The sequence below is a fragment of the Sus scrofa genome, chromosome 6 (genome assembly GCF_000003025.6).
Source record: "Sus scrofa isolate TJ Tabasco breed Duroc chromosome 6, Sscrofa11.1, whole genome shotgun sequence".
NCBI lineage: Eukaryota > Metazoa > Chordata > Mammalia > Artiodactyla > Suidae > Sus > Sus scrofa.
In genome coordinates this window covers 80,959,120-80,972,609 of record NC_010448.4, presented here as the reverse complement: position 1 = coordinate 80,972,609, position 13,490 = coordinate 80,959,120, and the positions used below count along the sequence as shown (strand labels likewise).

The 13,490-nt window shown below is 42.3% G+C and overlaps 1 protein-coding gene across 4 annotated transcripts in view; it reads right to left on the bottom strand.

Annotated features, from left to right (window-relative positions):
• The window catches only part of KDM1A (lysine demethylase 1A), a 68,469-nt gene continuing 55,713 nt past the window's right edge, over positions 735-13,490 (bottom strand). For 3 of the 4 annotated variants that reach the window (XM_021093198.1, XM_021093199.1, XM_021093200.1), the window contains 8 exons: positions 13,287-13,360; positions 12,440-12,551; positions 7,067-7,199; positions 5,372-5,559; positions 4,844-4,958; positions 2,804-2,931; positions 2,029-2,175; positions 735-1,235 (listed from right to left, as the gene is read on the bottom strand). In XM_021093198.1, the coding sequence (XP_020948857.1) occupies positions 1,050-1,235; positions 2,029-2,175; positions 2,804-2,931; positions 4,844-4,958; positions 5,372-5,559; positions 7,067-7,199; positions 12,440-12,551; positions 13,287-13,360 (1,083 nt within the window). In that variant the 3' untranslated portion in view covers positions 735-1,049. 4 annotated transcript variants of the gene reach the window in all.

The following is a 13,490-nucleotide window of genomic DNA, read 5'->3' as shown; positions in this document are numbered from 1 at the left end:
TACAGTAACACAATGTTAGAAGCCTCTGGAAGGAAGAGGCACTGGTCCCTCCTTATTGTAAAAATTGTTTTAACCTTACGTGGCAACGAAAGGACTGCAGGATTTTGAGATGGGAAGGATGATCTGGATGGGCCTGAAGTGAAATCATAAGTGACCTTATAAAAGGGAGACAAAAGATCTGACTACAGAACAAGAGAAGATGATGGTGGAAGCAGAGACTATGGAGTAATGTGCTTTTAAGATGGAGGAAAACATCTGGGACCACAAGCCAAGGCACTAGAAGCTGAAGAAGGAAATGGAATCTTCCCTCAGTTTGCTACTGTAACTTGTTATATAGCAGCAGTGGGGAATTAATATACCATCTAGGCTCCTTAAACTTTTATACCAATACTTTGGACGGAAGTGGGAAGTTAGCAATATACCCATGGAGGGAATCTGGAGGAATAGAGCCAGAATGGTCTGCCAGAGGCCCACCCAAACTTTGTGTCAAGTCTTGTGTTTTACCTTGACAATTCCTAATATCCATATACTTGACCTTCAGCTTTATACCCTTGGCACAGGGTCGCCCCACAGACCACGAATCCCTTTGCTTCCATGGGAACCACCCTCAACCCTGACCCAACCAAAGCATTTTTCTCCTTTATGTAAATAAACATCCTCCTTATTTAAACATGGATAAACTGGCATTTTCAAAGGTGTTAACTAACCCTAAGGGGAAACGAAAAAGATAGGACTAATTTTCTAAGAAGTTTTATTCTCAAAATATAAAAAAACCACCACACACAAGGAACTAAGATGTCCTCTCAGAGCACTTACTTGCCTCAAGTCCTAATAAGGGACACAGACTCCCACGCTAATGGACAAGTGCCTCCCTAGTTCTAAGTCACTCAAAGGAGGCGAGCTCCTTGGCTACCTGACCATCATGAGCTCCAGTAGCTGATCCAGAGTCCAGATGCCAGGGTGAGTCTCAGCAGAGTCTGATATTGCTAGAAGAGCTTTGCTTATGCAGCAAAAGACACATTGGCTTCTTTCCGCAGAACACATCTGTCTCACATGCTTGGGGACTGCTGTGCAGGGACGCTTGGTGTGGCCTGGCGAGGCAGAGTGTACATGGCCCCCAAGAACTGGTCTGCAATCCTTCCTGCTTCTCGAAGCCCACTCAGCAAAGCGCCATGGACTGTTGCTGGGTAGTTACGGATTGTATGCTCTCCAGCAAAGAAGAGTCGTGGAATAGGCTATTTTGGGAAAAAAAATTTGAGAAAAATCAGCAAGCTGCAGATAAGCCTTTATTCTTGTATCTAAACTGCCAAATCCTGTTGGTGGCTCAACACACTCCCCTACCCCATCCCATTACTGGTCTGTCATTCTACCAAAAAGTCTCCTAGAGCTGACAGAAGTAGAAATGAGGTGTTAGTTCTAGGGTGATACTTAACTGCATCTGTGCTTGTTTATCTGGAGGATGCTCAGTTCTAGAGCTTCCTTTGCCTCATGTAGTACCTACTGGGCCAACGGCAGGGGTGTTCCTGACTACTCTGAACCATAAAGAACACAGCATTTGTTCTTACTCAGGAACACTTGGCTCACAGCAGGCCTTACCAGAGGGTCCTGAGAAACCCTAACTATTCATAAGGACCCCAGGTTATTTTTCAGGAGCATGTCCTAGAGGCCCCTAAGTAATTGGGATACTTCAACAATCCTGTGAGTCGGTACAAAATGAGTCACAATTAAAAACGGATTTGTTTTTGTTTTTTAGGAACAAAAATCACAATACGGAAAAAGCAACTGGTTTATACTCTGGACTCTTCTGTTCTGAACAGACTGACTAGACTGACAGAGTCCAAAGCCAATTATGTGACAAATCAGACATAATATTTGTTCCTCTCTTTCCCTCTGCTCTTGGTTATCTGAAAGAGTCCAAGGACAGACTTCCTCAAATCTAAAATAATCAGTGGCACCATTTTTACCTGAGATTCTGGGATACTGGCCTGTTGCCAAATAAGCCCCATGTATAATTTACCAGTTTCTCACCTGTGGGGCGCCTGGAATTGAGGGGCCAGGAGTGATTGGCTGAGCCATTAAGTCATAGTCATTCCCAGATGATCCTGCAGCTACATAAGAATAGGAGCCCCGGGCCCAGGGATCAGCTCGCCAGCGAGATACCACAGTTTCCTTGGGCTAAGGGAAAAACCATGAGTGGAAGTTATTACTGGACACCGAGGACAAATCATTTTGGAAACGGGGAAACAGGTGTGATGGGTGGGGATACAAGTGAGAGAAAGAGGCGACAGAGTTAGCTAAGTGATGAATGCTGCTGCTTTAGAAAACAGTCATGCCTTCTCATCTATGAATCCAGAGATCTACCTAGGACTTCACCTTTATTCCCTTTTAAAATTCACATGAAGCATTAATATGCCTTCTCTCAAAGGAATCATAAGGGTGTAAGTGTTTCTGTGGGCCTAAAGAATAATAGAAAAAAATATCAAGAGATTCTCTTAAGATTTCCCTAAGGGAGCCTGGCCACTCTGTCTAAAAGGCGGCTGGGGGAATTTTGGGGGCAGGGGGGAGATGATTCCACAAGGAGAGACAAAACACAACACAAAGAAATGCAGCGAATAATCTCAATCCCCCAGCCCATGTACTAGGGGCTTTTCTCAACTGCATACTTAGGGTGTGAACTCTGCAAACATTAGTGTTAATGTAGACACTCCACACACGCCTCCATTCTGGCTGAAACTATTCTGACCAAGAATCTATGGTGCAACTTGCATATATGTTTGCACCCCAGATCCCCGCCCCCACTTACCTGGGGCACTGCACTGCTACCAAAAATCCCTTTGAGAATGGCCAGGCATCGGCCAACAATCACATCATCACTTATGTTTTCCATGATTCCAGCAGCTTCTCCTGCCACTAGTGCCAATAGTATTGGAGCTAAAGAAAGAAAGGACAATTCCAGGGTTTTCCTACAGGCTTTTCTCAAGTACCTCCTTATCAGGTCCCATGTTATTCTCGGCTGTTTGAAATTTGATGACCAACAGACAGACATGCACCACTCATGCTAGAGACAAGTTTCTGAAATTGGAATCCTATCCCTAAAAGAGCTGGCAAAGCATAGTGAGTGAAGTGTGACTCAGGTACTTCACTGCTTATCACCTGGCAAAATACAGAAGTCCTGAGGACATAACTTCAGACCTTGCTCACAAATGTCCCTAATATTTAGGCACAGAATTCTCAGACATCTCCATGACCAGGGCTGCTCTCTTTCAGCTATTACCCCAGGTACTTCCATACTCATCATCATCTCTACTCACCCATTTCCTGACTCTCTGAAACAGGCTTATGTGATAGGCCCAGAACTAGATGCTGGGGATATAAGGTCAACAAATACATAATCATAGAGATATATAATTACAAACTGTGATAAAAGCTATGAAGAAAAACACAAGATACAGAATAAAGACACAAGGACAGAATTTAGATTTGAGGCAGTTGGGAGTACGTGTGTCCTGGAAGACTTCTTTGAAGCAGTGACATTTAGGTCAAGACCTGAAGGCTCAGAAGAGTAGGCCACGTTGGAGAGGAAAAGGAGGAGAAAAATAAAAGCGGCCCAGGCCAGGCCACAGTACAACAAACACTGAGCCCTCAAAGTAGAAGACAGCATGGTGCATTTTAGGATTCCAGGAGGCAGGGGAGGGGATGGACAATGAGGAAGCTGAAGTAGATTACTGGGCCTTTGTGAAGTCATGATAATGAAAAGCCATCAAATGACAGAAGCAGGAACAGCACTCAGTGGCTACTGGCGACTGAAAAGGTAGGAGGTATGAGTGGCTAGGACTCGGAGGTGGGCAGTGGGAAATGAGGACACAGGTCTGAGAGACAGTGAGGCTGGCTCTGACAGGACCTGATGGCCTAGATCAGGAAAGGTAAGGAGCATTCAGCTGTTGCTGGAAACAATGTGCTCGGTGAACAAATGGCTCCTCTGTGGAGTCAGTGGCCCTGGCCATGTGAAGGATGTTTCAGTGTCAGGCAGTGAAGAGTGATGGAAAAAACTAGGGTGAGAGTCAAAGAGGTTAACTGATGTGAATGCACTGTCAAGGCCAGGCCTCCTGATACTGCTGCACAGAATGTCTCATATCTTTTCATGGAATGAGGGAGGGTCTAAATATACTTTTTTTTTTTTAAAGCTCTATAAAATTAAGAGCAACTCAAGGAGTTCCCGTCGTGGCTCGGTGGTTAACAAATCCGACTAGGAACCATGAGGTTGCGGGTTCGGTCCCTGGCTTTGCTCAGTGGGTTAAGGATCCGGTGTTGCCCTGAGCTGTGGTGTAGGTCACAGACGCAGCTTGGATCCCGCATTGCTGTAGCTCTGGTGTAGGCCGGTGGCTACAGCTCCAATTAGACCCCTAGCCTGGGAACCTCCATATGCCGCGGGAGCGACCCTAGAAAAAGGCGAAAAGACCACAAAATAATAAAAATAAAAAATAAGAGCAACTCAAGTGCAGAAGAATCTAAAACAGGAGGAAGCAGTTTGATAGGTACATTCTAAAAGAAGTGCGCAAAGATTTAGCAGTAATTCAGATACAAAAGCCTGAAAATGAGAAATAAAAGCTCCCCTTCCAGGAAGCTTCCCTGGGCCTGTCCTGCACGGCTGAGTTAATTTCTTCTTATGTTCTCCTCTGCAGTGCCCTGAGCCTTCACTCTGTCACTCTACTTCCTGCCCTGTACTGGGCTGTCTACGTCCTTACTGTACCGGCACTAGGTTGTGAGCCCCTTGAAGGCAGGTGTAATACTCCTAATTCTCTATTCTTATAAGGATGTGAAAAAAGAACTAGAAAGCAGTTACCTTTATAGAGGTTCCAGAACAGGAACAGCTCACCCCTGCTGGCAGTCGTACTGCCTACATGCCCGAACAAATTGACACTTGGATCCCAGAATACCCGGTCAAAACACAACACAACCTGTCATGAAAAAGGAGCACATGAGCTGCCGACAGCGTTCAGAGACCATGGCTTTAAGCATAGCCGTGCCCCAACAGGAAGTTCTTCCTCAGACCTTATTAAATAAGTTTCTTCTAATTACTCTCGATATAAGCCTAGAAATCCCTATTATAAATGTACAACTCAGGAAGACATTTAGAGCTCTCTTTTGGTAGGCTTGGCTTTGCAAAGTGACCCCAGAAGACAGGCCTCATGGATACTTTATATATATAATTAGGCACTAAAGTGAGTGAACTGGCAGGCCCAACCGTGATAACACAGAATTGAGAGCACAGCAAAATATGCAAACACACAAACCTCTCCCTTTGCTGAGTTGGAGGCACTAAGCCTAGTATTTACCCAGTGGCTAGGCAGAGATGCCCAGGGCAAGTTACCTTGTTAAGGTTGCCAAATCCCATCCTTTGGACTGCAGATGTTTTCCACTCAGGAAGAGGTGGCACAAACTGGACAGCTGGTGGCTGTTGCTTCAGCACACCCAAGGGAAGGGTACAAAGAACTGCATCGCATTTATAAATAAAAGTTTGGCTTGTGGAACGGGTATTCACAGCTATCACTTCACATCCTATAGAGGTCAGAGGGAAAAGACTTTATTGGTGATTAGGACGATACTGCAAAGGTACTGAGTTTCTAGTGCACAGCAGAATCTACATGCTACTTGTTACTTCTTACTACAAGTCTATGAAGTCAGTTCCACTCACTTTTTAATAGAGGAAAACTGAGGCAGAGCTGAAGTAACTCATCTAAGGCCATACAGGTAACAAGTGCCAGGATTCAAACCCACAGCCAACCTCAGAGTCCTTGATCTTTACCACCAATCTATGCCACCTTCCTGACTGACACACTGGTGACCTTTGGGGCTAAAAATATGATCTTATCATTTACCAAAGTTAAGTTAAATTTAGACCAAAATTAAGAGTAAATAAAAATCCAATACCACTCCACTGTGGTTAGGTGCTCACTAAGGACCAAGAGAAGAATGATACCAGAAGACTGGTGCAGATCTAAGCAATGCGGCCCTAACACCACAGAGCATGCTATTCCTGAGAACATGCACTGTGATGCTTGGCCTGCCAGGATGTGAATGAGTTCAAAGCTACCCACAGAAACAGTTCTGAAAATAGGTTAATGTAATAGTCCCTCATTTGTGTTCAATTTTGTTCAATGAATGCCTCTACATATCAATACATAAACAGCTCAGAATAAGTGTGGGAGATCCATACATATCCATTTCCTGTGGCTGCAGAACTAGGGAAAATGACACAAAAGCTAGTTTCACTGTTTTCCACTTGCCTGCAAATGTCTATTTAAAGGCTGCAGATTTCAACACCATCAGCTAGAAGCTACCTCTGAAGAGAACATTAAATGAAAACTTTCACTGGTTGTTAAAAAAAATTATCTGTGGAGATCTCAGCAATTCTAGAAAAGGGGCCATAGGGGGCAAGATTGGTGACCACATCTCCAACTTGCCATGAGGGCCCTTAGAAAGGGAGGTGACTAGCTATCATAAGGAGTTCAAGACTGTTCATTCCGAAGACAGGTGGATGATGGGTTCTGTGCACTCCACACAAAATGTACCCTGAAAGCAGCATTACTGAGCAATGAACTCCCTGCCGCTGCCCTATTAGCATGACTGCTCCCCAAACGAGACATTGGCCTAAGCAGTTGGCCCACCTGAATAGGAAAAGCCAGAATAAATCCAAAAACCAAGATACAGATGGTGAAATACAAGGGGTGAGTCCTACGGGAGCTTAGGGGCCCAGATCCTGGTATTTAAGAATATACTTAGCAAAATTAGCTGCATTATTATAATTTGTTATTACAGTACCAAACTAATTCAAGCACAAATTGGGGATTCTAAAAATTGCCTCAATGTTCTATACTATGATGGGGTTAGAAGCTCCAAAGGCTCTACAGGCTCAATACTTTTGTAAATAGAAATTTTGAAATTTAGGAATCACAGTTTATAATACATTCTATTGGGAAATATATCTAATTTTTTTTCTGTAGGTCAGACTAAAGTCAGTACTATGTTTCAGAGTAAGAGATTTATCTTACCAGTAAAGACGTACCTGAAGCGGTGTAGCGAACTTGCCGAACTGCTGTATTCAGCTTAATGTCCAGGCCTTCTGCTAAAGCCACAGGCACACATGAGTAGCCATTCCTCACTGTCAAGTGGCTGCCAGTAAACTCAAAGTCATCATCCTAGAGGACAGGAAAGGACACATTTTCACACTTTCTTAATTCAAGCCGTTTATACTGAGTTCCATATAACACTGAAAAAACAATAGCTGTGTAAACAGTCAATATTCTAAGGCAGAAATTAAAGAACAATCAGTTTTCAACTTCAGCTACTTCAGGAAGCTGAAGGGAAAAGGAAAAAAACGCCAAAATGTTCCTACTGGCCATCTCTGGGCAGTGAGATCAGGGCAGTTTCTTTTTTTCCTGAGATAGACTTTTTATCATCACGGCCCTATACCACCAAGTCCAGACTACCCATATTGGGCAGGAAAGGGAAGGAAGCTGATTCAGTAAATTCACATAATTAGATATCATAAAAGTTTGTTTGACTTTTGCAGGCATTACAGATTTGATAGGCTATCAGAATCACCATCCTAATTACATTTTCTTTCACCTAACAGCACAATCAGTTTTTATGCCTTAAACTTGTATGTTTTAAAGATGAGGAAGAAGAGTTCCCACTGTGGTGCAGTGGGTTAAGGACCCAGCATTGCCACAGCTGTGGCTGTGGCTCGGATTTTATCCCTGGCCTGGGAACGTCCATATGCCATGGTGCAACCAAAGTAAAAAAAGAGAGAGAGAGAACTTCCTCTATGGCCTATAGCATAACTGGACAGCTTGGGTCACTGCTATGGCACGAGTTTGATACCTGGCCCTGGAACTTCTATGTGCCACGGGTGTGGCCAAACAAAAAAGGTTGAGGAAGACCTCCAAAACTAAAGTTAGTCAAACTAGGCCATGGCAATCTAAGATTATAAGACTTGTCCAAGATAATCAATAGAGTAAAAAGGTCAAGATTTGGCCTCGAAGAATTCCCAAAATGATTTTGTATCTTCGAATTTACTGGAAAATTGCCACATAGAAAAACTTTTGAAGGCTAGCCGGCATTTCTAATTTCACGAAATTCCTGGGGAAAACATACCACAATTTTTAGGAATTAGAGAAAAATAATGAGCTGGCAGCAGAATTCTCACTACTGAGAATCAGTTCATATGAATCAGTTCACATCACCTACATTTAAAATTTAATACAATTACAAACAAATATATACTGAAACTTCAAATGATAAATCAGTGACTAGGACAGGAATGATTTAGTATTTACACAAAAAACCATAAAGAAATTGGAAATTCTGCAAGATTTGTACGATTAAAAAGTCCAATCTTTGCCATAATTCAAATGCTAAAGAATACCAGGACATACTTTAAAGATGAAGAACTCAAAATAATTTTACTAGGAAAATGTATAATGAAACTATGTGGAGTTCCCGTTGTGGAGCAGCAGAAATGAATCCAACTAGGAACCACAAGGTTGCGAGTTCAATCCCTGGCCTCACTCAGTGGTTTAAGGATCCGGTGTTGCTGTGAGCTGTGGTGTAGGTCGCAGATGTGGCCTGGATCCTGCATTGCTGTGGCTGTGGCTGGCAGCTGTAGCTCCGATTTGACCCCTAGCCTGGGAATCTCCATATGCTGCGAGTATGGCCCTAAAAAGCAAAAATAAATAAATAAATAAATAAATAAATAAATAAATAAATAAACTATGTAAGTAAAATATAATAATATGGTGTTTACTTCTACACAATCTTAAACCTGGCCAAAGTCTCAGACTAAAGTCTCAGATTTAGAGACTGGTCCATTCAACATCTAAAATATCCCGTGACTTCTCATCAGGGCAAGGGTAAATCACACTGAAAATACTTAAGAATAATTTAACAACAGATGTGCTAAGACTGGTACACTGAGGAGTTCCCGTCATGCCTCAGTGGTTAACAAATCCGACTAGGAACCATGAAGTTGAGGGTTCGATCCCTGGCCTTGCTCAGTGGGTTAAGGATCCAGTGTTGGTGTGGCTCTGGCGTAGGCCGGCAGCTACAGCTCTGATTAGACCCCTAGCCTGGGAACCCCCATACGCCGTGGGAGCGGCCCTAGAAAAGGCAAAAAAAAAAAAAAAAAAAAAGACTGGCACACTGAGAATTATAAAATATTGCTGAGATAAATTAAAGAAAACCTAAATAAATGGAGACTATACCATATTCAAGGATTAGAAGACTCACTACTGCTAAGATGACAATTCCAAAAGGTATTTTTTATAGAAATTTTAAGCTGATTTTAAAATTTTACAGAAGATCTAAAATAGCTAAAACACTTCCAAAAAAGAACAAGGGTAGACAACTCATACCACCTGATTTCCAGATGTACTGTAAAGCAACAGTAATTAAGATAGCGTGATAATGGCATTGGATAGACAGATACTAAACAGAGGAGAATAACCATAAACAGACTCACACGTGGTCAACTGATCTTCAACAAAGGTGACAAAACAAATGAAGAAAAAAGATGGTGCTAGAATGTTAGATAACCAAATCGAAAAACTTGAACCTCACCTTCACCTCTCCTTTTTTTTTGGTCTTTTCTAGGGCCGCATCCGCAGCATATGGAGGTTCCCAGGCTAGGGGTCGAATCGAAGCTGTAGCCACTGGTCTACACCATAGCCAAAGCAATGCCAGATCCAAGCTGCGTCTGCGACCTACACCACAGATCACGGCAACGCAGGATCCTTAACCCACTGAGCAAGGCCAGGGATCGAACCCACAACCTCATGGTTCCTAGTTGGATTCGTTAACCATTGCACCACGATGGGAACTCCTCACTTCTCCTTATACATAAAAATTAACCCAAAATGGATCACAGACCTAACATAAAAGCTAAGTCCATAAAACTTCAGGAAGGAAACAGGAGAAAGTCTCTGCAATTCTGGTTTAGACAAAGAATTCTCAAGATACAAAAAACACAAACCTAAAAGAAAGAGTTGATAAATAGGACTTCATAAAATTAAAAACTTTTGCTCTTTGAAAGATACCATTTGTGACTCATCAGGTTAAGAACCCAACGCAGTGTCCGTGAGGATGCGGGTTCGATCCCTGGCCTTGTTCAGTGGGTTAAGGATCCGGCATTGTTATAGGCTGGGGTGTAGGTCGCAGATGCAGCTCGGATTCATTGTTGCTGTGGCTGTAGCATAGGCTGACAGCTGCAGCTCTGATTCAACCCCTAGCCCAGGAAGTTCCATATGCTGCAGGTGTGTCCGTAGAAAGGAAAAAAAAGAAAGATACCATTTAGAAAATGAAAAGGCAAGCTGTAGAATGAAAGAAACTATTTTCAAAACATAAATCCAACAAAGGAACTGTATCCAGAATTTAAAGAACATAATGCGCTCTTGCAAGAGTATAGACAACTAGATTTTTTTTGTCTTTAAGGCCGCACTCACAGCATATGGAGGTTCCTAAGCTAGGGGTGGAATCGGAGCTGCAGCCGCTGACCTACACCACAGCCATATGCCACAGGTGTGGCCATTAAAAAAAAAAAAAAAAAAAAAAAAAAAAAGGCATTCCCATTGTGGCTCAGCAGTAATGAGCCTGAAGAGTATCAATGAGGATGCAGGTTCGATTCCTGGCCTTGCTCAGTGGGTTAAGTATCCAGCGTTGTTATGAGCTGTTGGTGTAGGTTGCAGATACAGCTCGGATCCTGCCTTGCTGTGGCCGTGGCTGGTAGTCCTCATGGTTGCTAGTTGGGTTCATTAACCACTGAGCCATGATGGGAACTCCAACAACTAGATTTTTTAAACAGGCAAAAGATCTGAACAGATTTTTCACCAAAGAACTGACATGTGAATGGCCAATAAACACATGAAAAGGTGCTTCACATTACCAGTCATCACAGAAATCCAAATTAAAACCATAGTGAAAAACTACTATTCAACCATTAAAATGGTTAAGAATAAACCAGCAACACCAAGTGCTGGTGAGGATGTGGAGCAACTGGAACTTGCATATTCTGCTAGGGAATGCCCTGATTTGGAAAAGTCTGAAGTTTCCTATAAAATAAAAAATCTAGGAGTTCCTGTCATGGCTCCACAGAAACGTCAGACCAGCATCCATGAGGATTTAGGTTCGATCCCTGGCCTCGCTGAGTGGGTTAAGGATCCAGTGCTGCTCCGAGCTGTGATGCAGGTCCCAGATGAGGCTCGGATCTGGAGTTGCTGCAGCTGTGGCGTAGGCTGGCAGCTATAGTTCCGACTGGACCCGTAGAACCTCCATATGACGAAGGTGCAGCCCTAAAAAGGAAAAAAAAATTCTACTTCCCACAGAGTAAACAATTTTACTTCTAGCTATTTACCCAAGAGAAAGACATGAACATTCATAGTAGCTGAAATCATTTACAGCCAAAAACTAGAAACAACCTAAATATCCATCACTGTACTGTGGCATATCTACACAATGGATATGAGTATTACTAAGCAATAAAAAGGAACAAACTACTGTCATACACAACGATGACTCTCCAAGTGAAAAAAGACACACAAAAGGCCATGTACTCTATGGTTCAATGCATATGTAATTCTAGGAGAAACAAAACTATAGTGACAGCAAATCAGTGACTGTGCAGGGCCAGGAACAGGAGGGCTGCAGACTAACTGCAAAGGGGCAAAAGAAAACTTTTCAGGACGACAGAAATGTTTTATGTCTTAATTGTGGTGGTGGTTCATAGCTATATAGGTTTGGCAAAACATCAAACTGCTCACTTAAAATAGGTAAGTTTTATATTAGGTGACTTTTATTGTATATAAATTATTAGCCTAGAGTTCCTGCTGTGGCACAGTGGGTTAAGAATCAACTGCAGCAGCTCAAGTCACTGCAGAGGCACAGGTTCAATCCCTGGCCTGGTGCAGTGGGTTAAAGGATCCCACGTTGCTCTGCTGTGGCACGGGTCGCAGGTAGAGCTTGGATTCAATCCTGGCCTAGGAAATTCCATATGCCACAGGTGTGGCCATAAAAAATAAAAAAAAAAGGCATTCCCATTGTGGCTCAGCAGTAATGAGCCTGAAGAGTATCAATGAGGATGCAGGTTCGATTCCTGGCCTTGCTCAGTGGGTTAAGTATCCAGCGTTGTTATGAGCTGTTGGTGTAGGTTGCAGATACAGCTCAGATCCTGCCTTGCTGTGGCCGTGGCTGGCAGCTGCAGCTCTAATTTGACCCCTAGCCTGGGAACCTCTACATGGCACAGGTGTGGTCCTGAAAAGCAAAAATAAATAAATAATAACAAATAAAATATCTCGGTAAAGCTGTTTAAAACAAACATGGCAAATAGTTTCTCTCAGGAGCCTTCTCAAAGACATGTGCAACAAAACAAATGATAAAGGAATTTTACCTGATCCCAGTGTTTAAGGGAGAGTGTAGAGAGAGGTGTGGCATTAGCAAATTCAAGATTTGCAAAATGCCAGTCAAGTATTTGTCTGTCTCTTGATGAGAGATATACATCACTGCAAAGTAAGAATCAAAGAGCACAAGGTTATTTTAAAGGGCATTACTACTACTTTCAATGGGCTGATATGGACGATCTCAGTGGGACTTTGCCTTATGGGAAGAAGTTCTAAGTCAAAAAGCAGGACCTTATCTCTTATTAAGCCCTTTATTCCTGGTGCCTAGAGAAGTGCCAATTTCACTACCTAAAGCAAAGACCTGACTGTAATTTGAACAAAAAACAAGTATGCTTTATAATGTTACCTTGCACTATAAAAACTTATCTGCTTTAAAATTTTTTGTTTTCAAATAAAGCATGGGCTTTTTTTTTTTTTTTTTTTAAAGCGAGAATAGGTAGCACATTGTCAACACATAAAGCTTCACTGTCAAAAATCTAAAGGAAATAAAGTATGATATTTTCCTAGCCCCCAGAATTATGAGAATTTAAAGCAATACCACCCTCTACCCCACTCAAAGGCAATTTTCCTTCAAATATCAGATATTATGGAAAAGGCTATATTTTCGAAAACAATATATTTAAGTATCTAAGACACTTTTACACATTAAAACATAAGAGCAGAGGATTAAGGAACTTGATGAGTAGCTCTATGTGCACAAATATATTTCATTCATTAAACAATTTACAGTCCATTCACTGAACATAAATAAAAGCACAGGGTGCTTTGTAATTTTCCTTCTGTATCAAACAGACATTAACAGTGAAAGCTTTCTCTGAGCGTTCATGTTTTCCTTACCTTGGGGGATTGGCTTCCAATTCTTGAAGTTTTTCTTCTAGTTTTCCTTGTGTTTCAGCTAATTCATCATACTCCTGTAAAATTAGGAGACCCAGGTTGATCTTGATGGGTCAGAGACCTAACCACTTAGTTACCTACACCACAGAGTGTAAGGCCTAGACCACACCCTGTTCAGGTTAATCTACAAGTATGACCCAGTTTAAG